The sequence below is a fragment of the Anolis carolinensis genome, chromosome 1, assembly GCF_035594765.1.
Source record: "Anolis carolinensis isolate JA03-04 chromosome 1, rAnoCar3.1.pri, whole genome shotgun sequence".
Lineage (NCBI taxonomy): Eukaryota > Metazoa > Chordata > Lepidosauria > Squamata > Dactyloidae > Anolis > Anolis carolinensis.
Genome location: NC_085841.1, coordinates 342,632,826 through 342,647,713, shown reverse-complemented (window position 1 = coordinate 342,647,713; position 14,888 = coordinate 342,632,826). Strand labels below are relative to the sequence as shown.

The window sequence follows — 14,888 nt, the reverse complement described above, 5'->3', positions numbered from 1 at the left end:
ACAGCCAGCTTCTCTGAGGATCAAGTTATTTCTCTTCATCAAATTCCATCTGCTTTCCAACATGCTGTACTTAATGCATCAGAAAAACCAGTGCTAACTCTAGACAGTACTGGCTAAAAACTGAATTGAGAGCACAAAAAGAGCTCTATTGCACTGGACCAAAGGCTCATCATATCCTGCATTTTCTTCTACTGGAAAAAAAAATTAGGAATCTACTTCAGGAATCAATCTGTTCCTACTTTGAATGGGTAACACTAGGAGATATCAACTTGGAAGCACCCAAAAAAATGTTTGTTCATCTTAACTGCATAGCTCTGGTAGCATGTGCCAGTGACTGAACTTTGGGATTACCGTATATACTCAGAGATAAGACGAGTTTTTCAGCCATTATTTATGAGCTGAAAAAGCCTCCCCCAGCTTATAATCGGGTCAAGGTCAAGGTTGTTTGCAATATATGATATATTTATCTCTCATCTTATCCTCCTTTATCAGTGTTTTCCTTTCCAAAGCCTCCTTCGCTCTTAACCAAGGAAATATTTTGAAAAGAGAAAGAAGCCCTCGCAAGTCAGGAAAAAGAATACAGATATAACCATTAATCTTATAAAAGCATTTCCTCCTGAAATATTTGTTAATCTCTGCTACAGATATATAGGCATTTCCCCCTGCAAGCCTTTGTAATCCCTATGTACCTTTGTATCTATCTATATTCATTAATTTTATATATGAATTTTCCCCTCATATGTTTGCAAGTCTTTGCAAATCCTATAAACTTCAACGTACATGTATATCTGTATCTATGTGTATACATTATTTTATATATGAATTTTCACCTCACATGTTTGCAAGTCTTTGCAAATCCTATACAAATATAATTATCTATATATATCGATATGTAGGGCTTGCAAATATTGCAGGGGAAATGCACACACACACACACATATAGAGATTTCTAGATAGATATAAACATAAACATATAGGGCTTGCAAATATTGCTGGAGGGAAGGATTTGCAAACGTTTCAGGGGGAAATGCATATGTGAAATTAGTATATATAATTATAGATCTATATCTAGCTCTGCATTGTTTATGTAAGCATTGAATGTTTGCCTGTTACTATGTTGGAAGCTGACCTGAGTCCTCATGGGGAGATAGGGCAGGGTACAAATGAATTTATTATTATTATTATTATTATTATTATTATTATTATTATTTTATTGTTAATACCATATTGTTTTTGTATTGTTTTGTTTTCCACTTACAGAGCTAGTTTACTGTTTTTCTTTGAAATACAGTAAATATTGAAAAACCTTTACCCTACTGATGCCTCAATATAATTTCCTTGGGATCTATTTTCATTTTGAAATTTACCAGTAGCTGCTGCATTTTCCACTCTCAGCTTATACTCGAGTCAATAAGTTTCCCCAGTTTTTTGTGGTAAAATTAGGTGCCTCGGCTTATATCCGGGTCAACTCATATTCGAGTAGATACGGTATATAAAAATGCATGTGTACGCATGTAGGTAAGTGTGTGTACTATAAGACCTCCTTAAGCATTCCCTGGGTATGTTTTCTCCAAAAGTCATTTGTTAAATAGTATCCATAATTTTCCATGGGAATCATATTGTATGTGCATATGCATATAAGGTATAGCATGTTGATAAACAGGAAATGCTATTATACACATTTTAAAAACACAGTGCTTCCCAAACAACCTGAATTACACAACATAATTTGAGCAAGTCACTTAAATCTTTTTGTTCAACTTATATAATTACCTCACATTTGCTACTGGATCATGTGTAAGCTCAAGCACAGGGAGGAAAAAGTATTCACAGAAAAATGATTTGGAAAAGAGTTCTATGATGAATTCACAGGTATCTAAAAAACGCAGTCTGTTCCAGTAGCTTTTCCCTTGGCCCAATTCTGGAAAATAATATGTATAAAGGAAACAATCACCATCTGCAGATTTTTGTTTGTTCATTAGCAGAAATGTACAGAAGTGAAAACTAAACCACCACATACTTGTAACTAATCATCTTAACGATAATTTCATTACAGTCAGATTGTTTTATCTCTTTAGCAATGTTATAAATATGATAGTCACAACTCCCATCAAAATATACTCTTACTATCCTGAACAAAACGAAGGGATTCAGGAAGGATCAGGGCCTCCTTTATCCTATTTTATTTGACCCCATTCCTTTCCCTTCTAAACAAGTTTTAAGATTGCATCTGTATCAGCACTAACCCAGGGTTTACACCAGGCATGGGAAAACTTCTGCCCTCCAGGCGTTTTGGACTCCAACTCCCAAAATTCCTAACAGCTGGTAAACTGGAGGCCAAAGTTTGCCCTTGCCTAGTTTACACTCATCAAATTATCTCTTGATAAGGTTTCCAAGCTTCTAACCCTCATATTTAATTATGTTTTTGTTTTTGGTTTGAGGGGGTAGGGGAGGCATAGCACCAAATAACGGGTCACAACCTTCAGTTTGTATCCCATTCAAATGCTCCTGAAGGGAGCTGGGTTTGGCTTGCCCAGTTTGGAGATCTGTATGATGGTCTTGAACAGAAATCCATACTCAAATATTCTTCCTCTCCACTGAATATATTTGAAGACAAAAAACTTAACCTAACTTTCACAATCTTTGCTAGTTTTAGATGAATTTACAGCATACTGTACTAGATCATTTGGAGGACTTTTAAAAACCAACCAGATTTCAGACCAGTAGATGCAAGATGTTTTGTGATATCTTGTTTCTTTTTAAATGAAACTACAATATCATCGGCCCTCCATATCAATGGATTCAACCATCCATAGCTTGAAAATATCCCCCCACCCTGCAAAAAAAAAATCCCCAAATAAGAAATACCATATACATAACGGGACTTGAACATCCATAGATTTTTGGTATCCATGGAGTTCCTGGAATCAAACCCCTGCGGATACCAAGAGACCACTGTAGCTATTTCTTGGCTGGTCTAAAGGAAATATGAAGGTATGGTTGCTTCTTTTTAAAGAAATCAATACATCAAATTTCAATTAACAGGTACAAGATAATTTATCTAGGAACACTTGTTTCATGAGGTACTTCTTTTTAGGAGAACAGAAAAAGAATGTAGAAAAGAGAGTTTGTTAAGGTTTTAATTCTCTGGTTTCTCTATTTCAAATATTCTCTTGTTACAGGTCATGTTATTCAGTTCCCCATTTTGTGGCCTGGGAATAAACCTATGGAGTAGTGTTCTAACCTGGGATACAATCAAAAACAGAAGACAACATGTATTAAAATGTGTATTAATGTATTATTGTGAACCAAATGGTACTTTGTAAAATACTTACAAGAATGTAAATAATATAAAGGATGAGAATTCTGGCACTTCTAGCAGCACTGTGAGATGTGAAAACAAAGTACGGTAACAATGAAGTCTCAGACAGAATCCAAATTAGCTGACAACAAGCAGCAAGAGCACTTATTTCCTCAACAGATGGGCCAAATTCAGCAGCACATGCCGGTTCCTCTCCAGTTTTGCCACGAAGCCTGTCAGCTCCAATCCCACGACATACATCTACTTCCAGCGAGGCAGCGGCAACACAGGAGGTTTCCGGTGTTGCATTAGGACCAACAGGAGGAAGCCAGGCGGCAGACGCTTCCTCCTGTGGGATGAGATAAGGGGGAAGCTGGGTGAGGTGGGGCGTGGGGTGATGGGTTCCCTGATGGGTATCGCCGAATTCGCCATGATTTGTGATTCCAGAGGCAAATATGATAAGGTCCTTAGGGGCTCGCTATGTGCTCAATAAAAGAGGCATACCCATGAGATTTATCAGTCTATCATGAAAGGTGATAGGAAGAGAGAATAGACAGGCAAACAAAGAGGCCAAGAGGGGCAGGGCTTTTCCCTGCCAACTAATTCATCTGCCTAAGTAAGTCCTTGATTAAGACAATAACCCTATCAATTATACTCTTTGAGGGCGAGAGGCGGTTCTGATAATCTTTGGTTGGCTCTCCATCTAACTGGCTACTTTTGTAAGAGAGGACAATATAAATTTCATTACTAGGCAGAATGTAAGCCGCTCTGAGTCCCCTCGGGGAGAAGGGCGGGGTATAAATGCATGTAATAAATAAATAAAATAAATACTAGGTTCTGGGGGTTGAAGGAATATCAGAGAAAAAGGAGACAGAACACATGACCCGATATATTGGACAATATCAGTTCCTGAAACGGCTGTGTTGTGCAGTTGTGAGCACAGACCGCTGCGGAAATTGGAAAGGTACATCTTATTTCCATCTGTGGCAACAAGATGATGCTACCAATCAGACATGAGCTTGGTAGCCAGTCATAACCAAGATATCCAACACTGTTGCAACAGTGGCAACAGAAGCCTTCACTGCAAATTTTTGGAAGAAGTGATGAAATGTGAAATTAAGCCAAGGTTTATTACTAGTTTTACTTAAGTTCTGTTTTATTTGTTGATGAAATAAAACAAGGAAACTGGAAGCAGGAACACTTAACAGGTCACACTGAACTTGTGATAAGGACATACACTGAAATGATGTATGGTTGAAGGGCACGGTATAAATACTCTAAATAAATAAATAAATAAATAAATAAATAAATAAATAAAGGTTAACTGGGGTGGACATGAAAGGAAAAGCCATTTTTCCTCCTTTTAAAAAAATCCCTGCTGCAGAAATGAGCCACTGGCTTATGTTCACAAACTTGACTGCTACATTTAATGGATGAGTATTTGTCACAACCCAGGCTGCAGAGCACCAATAACCATACACCGAGGCCAGATTCTATCTAATATCTTTATTGAAGGAATATATAAAGTTAATAAAAGCAAGTGTATGAAATAGTCCAGAAATAGACCTTTCAGGAAAGGTCAAAATTAGTCCAAAGAAACAATGTCCAATATGAAATATTAAGGTCCAAAGTTGTAATCCAATAACCGAAACACTCACTTTGCCAAGCAAAGTGAAGGGAGACGACAAGGTCCTTTAGTCCATGAACTAGAGCGAGGCTGAGAAGTAACTTGATTCTTGGGAAAACAAGGCTTGATTCAAGGCAACAAGAAAACGAGGAACAAGAACAAGATCCGTGGTAATTTACTTGGCAAGGTCCGGGAAACAAGGCAAGATCCGTGGAGCAAACAAGGCTGGAAACGAAGGCTTGGAATCAGGAACAAAGGCTTGGAAGCGGGAGTAGCTGTCCACACACACTACTCCAGTAGCTGACGAATTGACTCCGCAAGATCCCTTCGTGGGCAAAACACCTAAATAGGGTCTAGTTTTCCCGCCAAAGAGCAGTTCTCTGGAGAACCAGAAACGAAAGCTATTCTCTGAGTCCAGATGCATGACTCCTTAAAGTTTCCCATGGAAAGCAGGCTTAATCAGCTGAATGCTTAGCAGCTATCCTAGCACTCCTGCGAGACGCCTGTTGAACTCCCCTCTGTTGTTTACAAAAATCATGGCGAGAAAACGGGGGAGATTTTGGCTTGGGGCTTGTTTGACAGACTTCTGGAAGACAAATCTCTTGCAGGTGCAAGGTCTCCAAATCTGGCTGGGAAAGTTCCAATTCTGGCTGAAACGGTGAAAAACCCAAGTTTTCCTCTTCATCTGGCACAACAGTGCCAGGAACGGGACTACATGGCCCATGGGTCATCACACTATCCCCCTCCTCAAGCCCCCTCTCAAAAATGGGCTCTCTCCCCAAGGTGCGGGGCCGCGGCTTGGCGGGGTAGTTCTGATGGAAGCGGCGGGCTAAATCGGGGGCATGGACTGCGGAAGCGTCTTCCCAAGAGCGTTCTTCGGGGCCAAAACCCACTCAGTCAATGAGATATTGCAGGCGGCGGCGGTGAAAGCGAGAATCCAAAATGTCCTGAACCTCGAATTCCTCCTCCCCATCCACCAAAACAGGAGTGGGGGCCGGCCGGTCTGCACCAGGGCGCACACCATCCGCCGGAAGGAGCAGGGAGCGATGAAACACTGGATGAATGCGCATAGAGCGCGGAAGTTTGAGTTTGAAAGTCACGGGGTTAAGTTGCGCCACCACTGGATAGGGGCCAATGAAAAGGACATCTAACTTCCGGCAAGGGCGATGGGAGGGCAAAAAGCGAGTGGACAGAAGAACCCGATCTCCTACCTTGATTTCGGGGCCCGACTGGCGATGTTTGTCCGCGTGGCGTTTATAGTCCTCCTTGGCTTGGTCTAATTGCTGGAGCAAAAGTTGTTGCACCGCTGTGAGTTCTTGCAGCCAGTCCTCTGCTGCGGGAACCTCTGAGGTTTCAATAACAGAAGGGAAGAAACGTGGATGGAAGCCGTAGTTTGCAAAGAACGGGGTTTCTTTAGTTGAAGCCTGGACACCATTGTTATAGGCAAACTCTGACAGCGGTAACAGGGAAGCCCAATTGTCCTGTTGGTAGTTTACATAGCAGCGAAGATATTGTTCCAGAGTGGCGTTGGTGCGCTCTGTCTGCCCATCCGTTTGTGGATGGTGAGCCGAAGATAAACGAGAGTCTATGCCCAATAGTTTTTGTAGTGCTCTCCAGAAACGAGAGGTGAATTGGGACCCACGGTCTGTGACCAAACTCTTGGGCAACCCATGCAATCTGAAAACGTGCTGAAGGAATAAATCTGCAGTCACTTTGGCCGTGGGAAGGCCATCGCAGGGAATGAAATGGGCTAACTTGGTAAAAAGGTCCACCACCACTAGGATCGTGGTGAATCCACAGGAAGGTGGTAAGTCAGTGATAAAATCCGCAGAGATTATTTCGCATGGGCAAGATGGAGTAGGAAGGGGATGCAGAAGCCCTGAGGGCTTCTCCCGTCTTGTCTTGGAGCGCTGACATACTGGGCAGGTATTGACATATTTTTCCACATCCTTGTGGATCTTAGGCCACCAGAAATCTCTTAGGATCAAATGCATGGTTTTAAATAGTCCGAAATGCCCTGCTGGCTTGCAGTCATGACACAGACGAAGTGCCTTTTCTCTGCCCGGTCCTGGGGGAATGTAGACATGATTTCTATAGCAAAGTAACCCATCCTTAAGTGAGAAGGGAAAATGTAGTCCTTGGCGAAGTTGATCCTGAGCCCAGGCATCTGCTTGTTGACTGGCCCTGATTTCCTGAGCACAAAGGGGCCCTGGAGTTGAGGGAGTAGATTCAATTGGGGTGGATTTGGTGTTTCCCACTGTGAGCGTGGCAAAGTTCTCGGGCTGCAGCAATTGGGACTCAAAGGTCTCTTTGCGCCCTGCAGCATATTCCGGTTTTCGTGACAAAGCATCTGCCTGCTTGGTCTGGGCTGGGGTTACATAATGGATTTGGAAGTCAAAACGCTCAAAGAATAAAGCCCAGCGTTGTTGTCTCTGATTTAGTTTGCGAGCAGTTCTTAGATGTTCTAGATTCCGATGATCAGTGTGGACCTCAATGGGAAATTTGGCCCCTTCTAACCAATGTCTCCAAGTTTCAAAGGCTGCCTTTATGGCCAAAAGTTCCTTTTCCCAAATAGTGTAGTTTCTCTCTGGGGCAGTCAGTTGACGAGAGTAAAAGGCACAAGGGTGAAGATGTTCTCCCACTGGTTGCAAGAGTACCGCTCCAATTGCCACATCGGAGGCGTCCGCCTGTACGACAAAAGGGGTTTCAGGATCTGGGTGCTGAAGGATTGGCTGTGACGTGAATAATTTCTTTAGTTGTTGGAACCCTTTCTCAGCTTGCTCTGTCCAGCGGAAAGGCTGTTTCCCTCGGATGCAGCTGGTGATTGGATCAGACCAGCGGGCAAAGTCTGGAATGAACTTGCGGTAGTAGTTCGCGAACCCCAAGAAGCGTTGCACCTCTTTCTTGTTGGTTGGCGCCCGCCATTCCAATACTGCTGCTACCTTGGCCGGGTCCATGGTGAGCCCTAGTGGCGAGACACGATAACCCAGGAAATCTACCTCTTGTAGATCAAAAGCGCATTTTTCCAGCTTGGCATAAAGTCCATGATCCCGCAATCGTTGTAACACCATTCTGACGTGGTTCTCATGTTCTGATTGCGATCTAGAAAACACCAAAAAAATCGTCCAGGTAGATGATCAAGAACTGGTCTAGATCATCCTGAAAGATATCGTTGACAAAATGTTGAAACATTGCGGGAGCTCCACATAAACCGAAATTCATGACCAGGGTTTCGAATAAACCGAATTTAGTCTGGAAGGCAGTCTTCCACTCGTCCCCTTCCCTGATGCGAACTAGATTATAAGCTCCTCGAAGATCCAGTTTGGTGTAAACCTTAGCCCCTCGAAGCCGGTCTAAGAGGTCCGAGATCAAAGGCAGGGGATACCGGTTTCGCTTAGTGATATTGTTCAATGCTCTATAGTCCACCACCAAGCGTAGGTCCCCTGACTTCTTTTTCACGAACATCACTGGGGAAGCGGCTGGGGATTGAGAGGGTCTAATAAACCCCTTGCGGAGGTTTGTCTCTAAGAACTCCCTGAGAGCTTCTTGCTCTGGTTCAGTCAGGGAGTAGAGGTGTCCTCGCGGGATCGGGGCCCCCTCCACCAAGTCAATGGCACAGTCATAAGGTCTATGTGGGGGTAGTCTCTCGGCTTCTTTTTCATTGAATACATCCCAATATTCTGAGTACTTCTTGGGCAAGGTGATAATGGGTTCAGCGTCTGTGGCATGGCAGACCTTGGCTACTAGGCAATGGTTTTGGCAATATTTTGAAGCAAACTGCAGTTCTCTGTTGGACCAGGAGATGCTTGGGTCGTGGAGTGTCAGCCATGGAATTCCCAAAATCACAGGGAAGTGGGGAACCTCGGTAACAAAGAAGGAAATCTCTTCCATGTGTTCCCTTATCCACATTCTGGTGGGTTCCGACCACTGGCTTACTGGACCTGTCTTGAGGGGGCGGCCATCGATGGCTTGCACCACCCGGGCGTTCTTGAAGTCATGATATTGTAATCCCAGAGAGTCGGCATACTCTCTATCAATGAAATTGTTTGTGGCTCCTGAGTCTATCATGGCATGGACCATGACGGGTCCTTTTTTCACTGACCACAAGGTGACCACTAGGAGAAATAGGACCCCGGTTGGCGGCTCTTGAGTGGGGTTTTTGACCGGGTTGGCGAGCCTCTCTACGCCCGGTCGCTGGCTTCCCCCGCCGGCTGCGCGCCAGCCGCCTCAGATGTCTTCGTCTCCGTGGAGGACGCCGCCGCCAGACGAGCGGCGGGCTTCCCTTTGGCTGGACACTCTCTGGCAAAGTGGCCCCCGTTTCCGCAGTACCAACAGAGATTTAGGCATTGGCGGCGGGCCTTCTCGGCGGCATCTAGTCTGGGACGCACGTTGCCCAACTGCATTGGCACCTCCTCGCTTCCTCGGGGGTATGGGGCTGGTGGCGGGGGTCTCCACACAGGACGCGGCTGGACGCCGGTGGGAGCGGGAGGTTTCGCTCCAGCCCTACCGCTCTGGCCTCGGATCCATTGCTTTCTGTTGGCAAGCATGACTTCAGCTCGTAAACATTGATCAATGAGTGCTTCAAGAGAGTGTGGAGGATCCACCTTGGAGATTTCCTCCAGCATCTCGATGTTGAGACCCTCCCGAAATTGTCCTCTGAGGGCTACATCGTTCCAGCCGGTGTTATGGGCCAGCACTCGGAACTCGGCTATGTACTGGGACAAGGGTCTGTCTCCTTGGGAGAGGCGCCGGAGTTTGTGGCCGGCTGCCTCCAAATTGTCCTCGATCCCCCAAGTCGCCTTAAGGTGGTCCAAGAAGTGTTGCGCTGATCTTAGATGTGGGGAGACTTGGTCGAACAGTGCCGTCGCCCAGTTGGCCGCTGGCCCGTCTAGGAGACTGTAAATCCACGGCACCTTGATGTCTTCTTGGGGAAACTCGGCAGCACGGGCCTCTAGATAAGCCTGGCATTGGCGACGGAAAACATGAACCTTAGAAGCTTCTCCGGAAAACTTGGTTGGCAACGCCATGGCCGGGAGACGGATTCCGCGCTCCTTCAAACCCCTAATTTCCCCATCCTGCGCATTGAGCTTGTCACGGATGCGGTCCACTTCGTCCTTGTCGATGGTGTAGCTGAGTGGCTGGCCACCCGGCACGGTTCCGGTAGACATTCTGGCCTAGGTTAATTGGTGCTTAGGGTGGCGGAGTCAAACTGTCACAACCCAGGCTGCAGAGCACCAATAACCATACACCGAGGCCAGATTCTATCTAATATCTTTATTGAAGGAATATATAAAGTTAATAAAAGCAAGTGTATGAAATAGTCCAGAAATAGACCTTTCAGGAAAGGTCAAAATTAGTCCAAAGAAACAATGTCCAATATGAAATATTAAGGTCCAAAGTTGTAATCCAATAACCGAAACACTCACTTTGCCAAGCAAAGTGAAGGGAGACGACAAGGTCCTTTAGTCCATGAACTAGAGCGAGGCTGAGAAGTAACTTGATTCTTGGGAAAACAAGGCTTGATTCAAGGCAACAAGAAAACGAGGAACAAGAACAAGATCCGTGGTAATTTACTTGGCAAGGTCCGGGAAACAAGGCAAGGCTGAGTCCTGGAAGGCAAGGCAAGATCCGTGGAGCAAACAAGGCTGGAAACGAAGGCTTGGAATCAGGAACAAAGGCTTGGAAGCGGGAGTAGCTGTCCACACACACTACTCCAGTAGCTGACGAATTGACTCCGCAAGATCCCTTCGTGGGCAAAACACCTAAATAGGGTCTAGTTTTCCCGCCAAAGAGCAGTTCTCTGGAGAACCAGAAACGAAAGCTATTCTCTGAGTCCAGATGCATGACTCCTTAAAGTTTCCCATGGAAAGCAGGCTTAATCAGCTGAATGCTTAGCAGCTATCCTAGCACTCCTGCGAGACGCCTGTTGAACTCCCCTCTGTTGTTTACAAAAATCATGGCGAGAAAACAGGGGAGATTTTGGCTCGGGGCTTGTTTGACAGACTTCTGGAAGACAAATCTCTTGCAGGTGCAAGGTCTCCAAATCTGGCTGGGAAAGTTCCAATTCTGGCTGAAACGGTGAAAAACCCAAGTTTTCCTCTTCATCTGGCACAACAGTGCCAGGAACGGGACTACATGGCCCATGGGTCATCACAGTATTCAAGTATTCTTCAGTCCACAGTCAGCCATGTGACAATGACAAATTATAAAATTTCAATTACTTTGCCTAGAGCTTTGTCAATGGAATAATATCCCCACCCCCAGTTTTAGACCTTGGCCCTGTCTTGTTTTCCTTTGTAAGTTTTTCTGTATTTGAACTGTCCTAAAGGAATGAACTGTGGAAGTCTGGCTTCTTTCGTCAGGAGCTGCACAATGAGGCATTAATTTCTTTGTTAGGCAGATAGAGATAGTTGCAGAGAGAGGGAGGTAGAGAACCGTGAATTCTAGACTCACTAAGACAAATTTTTTTGTCTAAGCTTGGAGTCAGAAAAAAAACAACTTGGGGTGTTGTTTTTGTTGTACTTTCAATGAAAAATTAGATGATTTTACCAATATCACAAAGCATGACTCACTTCTTTTTAAAGGAAAAAATCATTCAAGGGTAGAGGATAAATCACCATTACTCTGTTCAGAAGTATGCCCTTTTAGGGACAAGAACAATATTCAGGTTTAGCATGCTTCCATCGTTATGGGGGCACAAAGTGCAAGGAGGATTTATGCTTCAAGAATCTCAGAGACCACTCTAACAACCACCATGTCAGACTACACAGAGAAGCCATTGAAATCCATACGCATGTGGGCAATTTCAACAGAAAGGAGGAAACCATGAAAATGGACAAAATCTAGCTACCAGGGTTAAAAAAAACTCTAAAATCAGGACAGTAAATGAAGAACAACACTCAGAAAAAAGAGGAATTCCAGACAGGAAATAATCAAGGCCAGTTAACACCTCCCAACAAAGTATTTTCCCAGGCAGGAAGTAGCCAAGTTTGAAGCTGTAAGGCTATTCAATGCTAATCAAGGTGGCCAATTGCAACATTCACACTTGCCTCAAACATACTAGAGTTCTTTCTCCATCATGAACATTCCACAGATATATAAATCTCACTTGCCTAGTTTCCAACAGACCTCACAACCTCTGAGGATGCCTGCCAAAGACGTGTTGCAGCCAATGCTATACAACTCATCCCCTCATTCAGCTTTGTCTCATCTTACAATAGTGTTATATTGAAGAAATGTACTGTTTGTTACAGTACAGATTGTACTGCTTATTACAATTCACACTGGAAAAGAGCCAGGACAAATCAAAGTGTTTCCTCTAAGTACAGGAAAAGAGTGGAATCAACAAGTTGTACACAATGAAGATGACAACACAAAGTTAGTAATTAAACACAACAGCAATAGTTAAACTGAGATAGAGAACAGTGCAAACTTGAGAAGGAAGACCAAACAGTAGTCATAATAACTGAGATGTCAGTTGATTTTCAAAGGAAAAGTAAGCTATGGTGGCTATATATTTTGCAAGATTGAGTCTCAGATGAAAGGAACCATAATGGTACTGGTGGTTTGACTATTAGATGGCAGAGCAATCAGTATGTCTTGAATTATTTTTACTAAGAATCAACAGGCTTAAACCTTGGTATGAAAACTAATGTAATAATAAAATGATGAGTCTCTAAGAAGCCCAAGAACTCTGTTCAAGTATATATTTATTAATAAGGAATGTTTCAAATAACCTACTAATGGTTATATGGCTATTTATATTCTTTCATGTCTTGCCATTCATGGGTCACTTATCTTGAAATGTTGCTATTTTATATCAATTCTTCTGAAGCTATAATGCTGCTTAGAATAAGTTTTACCATGGGAGAAATGGTATACAAATAAACTTATGAATATGAAGTGTTTGTGCTATCAAAAAGATAGGGAGTTTTCACAATTTACAGATGTCTACAATAAGACCAGTTTTGTATGAGGCTCTTATCAGGCCATCATTCTGCCTCATTCACTTATTTTTTTACTGGAGTGTTACACAGTGGCCTTCTCCACTTGATCCTTCCTGCTTTTCCACCCTTTCTTCCATTTTGACTCTGCTGAAGAAAACCCATTACAGAAAAAGATAGTAAAGCTGTACAGTGCCCCTGTTGGCATGAAGAGCATACCAACCCGCAATTGCCTTTTCTTTCACTAAAATTCCTTCCTTAACATTAGAACAGGGAGAAATTCAGGACTCACGTTCAATCAGTTTCTGGATTACTTCATGTCTCTGTTCTTGCTTGCGATTATAACGTAAGTAGACACACAGAGTTCGAGCAGCGGCTTTTTGGACTGGCAAGACATTCTTTATGGAAGAGGAAAAATGAATTTAAATTTACTATATTCTCTACAGATATTGAGCGATACATATTGTTAAATGAAAAGCAAATCCTGGGTAAAGAAAATAACAGTGACCGGTGCATTGATACCCTAACTTTGGGCGGGGGGCTTTGTATGGCATCTTTCCAAGACACTCCACAATCCACAAGTAAATCAGAAAAGCAACCCTTAAAATATAAAGCACAAGCATATGGCATCAGAAAATAAATTCTCAAAGATACTCATTATATTTTTCTTTCTACAACTTGCTTTAGTTCTCTTATTTTATGCATAGGACATATGCCTAAATTCTCAAAATGTGACATTTTCCTATGCGAAGACAATCACAGTGGGGTTTTTTGTTATGTTGGCGTAAGTCTTAATTTTGCTAATTAATGAATGAGTCAGGAAGAAGGGAGATAAAAGCAGTGTTACTTATGAGAAAAAGTTGATCTTTCCCAATCACTGAAATGAAAGCAACGAACTATGGAGTCAAGCAAGCTCTGGATTTTTCAACTTATATCCCTGTAACAACCAACACAATAAGACATGTACCTTTGTTTAATTAATTAATTCAATTAATTCTAAATCTACTCATCATGAATCCTAAACTCATATGTGACATAGTTCTAGATGAAGAGAGAATAGAGATGTACATATTTGTGAATCTTTAAACGGAGCTCCCCGTGTATGTTTTTCTGTCTCACGGTCATTATTAGAAATTAAGGGTACCTTCCACATTCCATGAAGGAACTGAATGTTTTCTAAACCTTTATTCTGAGTTCCAAAATATATAGTCAGCTAGTGAAATTCACATAAAATTAGTAAAGTATGTTGACACTAGTAGTTGCTGCCTTTTGCACTCATGTAAGGTTCTAAACTGTTTTTATGTAGAAGCCCACATCAATAGTAAAGTCATTTAGTTTGGACAACATCCTGACCTATTCTCCATAAATTTGTCCAATCTTAAATTAAAAATCTCTTAATGTGCACTTTTCTATCCTTTAGTTACTAGGGCTAAATAAAACAGACACCATGACGAAGCAGCCTATAGTCAAGACTGTTTACTACATGCGTGATAGTTGCATGAAAAAAGGAAGACAAGACAACTTAAAAAACAGATTAAAAATAAAACCAAGTAGCCATGGGAAAAGAGATGGTATCTGGCTCCAAAACACATATTTCTTGAATGTCTGGTTTCAAGGGATATTCAGATTCAAGGAAGAATATGAGTGGATTAGAAAACCATCTATATAGAGTGCAAACCCATTGTATAACAAATGTCTGCACAAATGATTTGCCATTACAAGATCCTAGCCTATCTCAGCTTGCATCCCAGCATAACTTGGTGAGAACCATTATACTATCAAAGAACTACTACACTTCTCTTCTTTCATTAAACATAAATGGCCTTTGTCTACTGGTTCCAAAACCAGTTCAGAATAGTAAAACCTTTGTCTGAATAGTAGCACTTTGTATCACAGATGAAAGCACACATTATTTCTCTACTCTACAGGAATATCGCTTGTACAAAGAAAACTACACCTTATAGCTCCCCTGAGTCCTAGCTTTGGGAAAATGAAGAGGAGTAAAGGGGACTAAAGT

At 42.6% G+C, this 14,888-nt stretch overlaps 1 protein-coding gene across 3 annotated transcripts in view; it reads right to left on the bottom strand.

Annotated features, from left to right (window-relative positions):
- Positions 1 to 14,888, bottom strand: part of ppp4r4 (protein phosphatase 4 regulatory subunit 4) — a 147,016-nt gene that overhangs the window by 14,539 nt on the left and 117,589 nt on the right. For all 3 annotated transcript variants that reach the window (XM_062968424.1, XM_062968425.1, XM_008106929.2), the window contains 2 exons: positions 13,164 to 13,269; positions 1,774 to 1,921 (listed from right to left, as the gene is read on the bottom strand). In XM_062968424.1, coding sequence (XP_062824494.1) covers positions 1,774 to 1,921; positions 13,164 to 13,269 — 254 coding nt within the window. The remainder of the gene's footprint in view (positions 1 to 1,773; positions 1,922 to 13,163; positions 13,270 to 14,888) is intronic.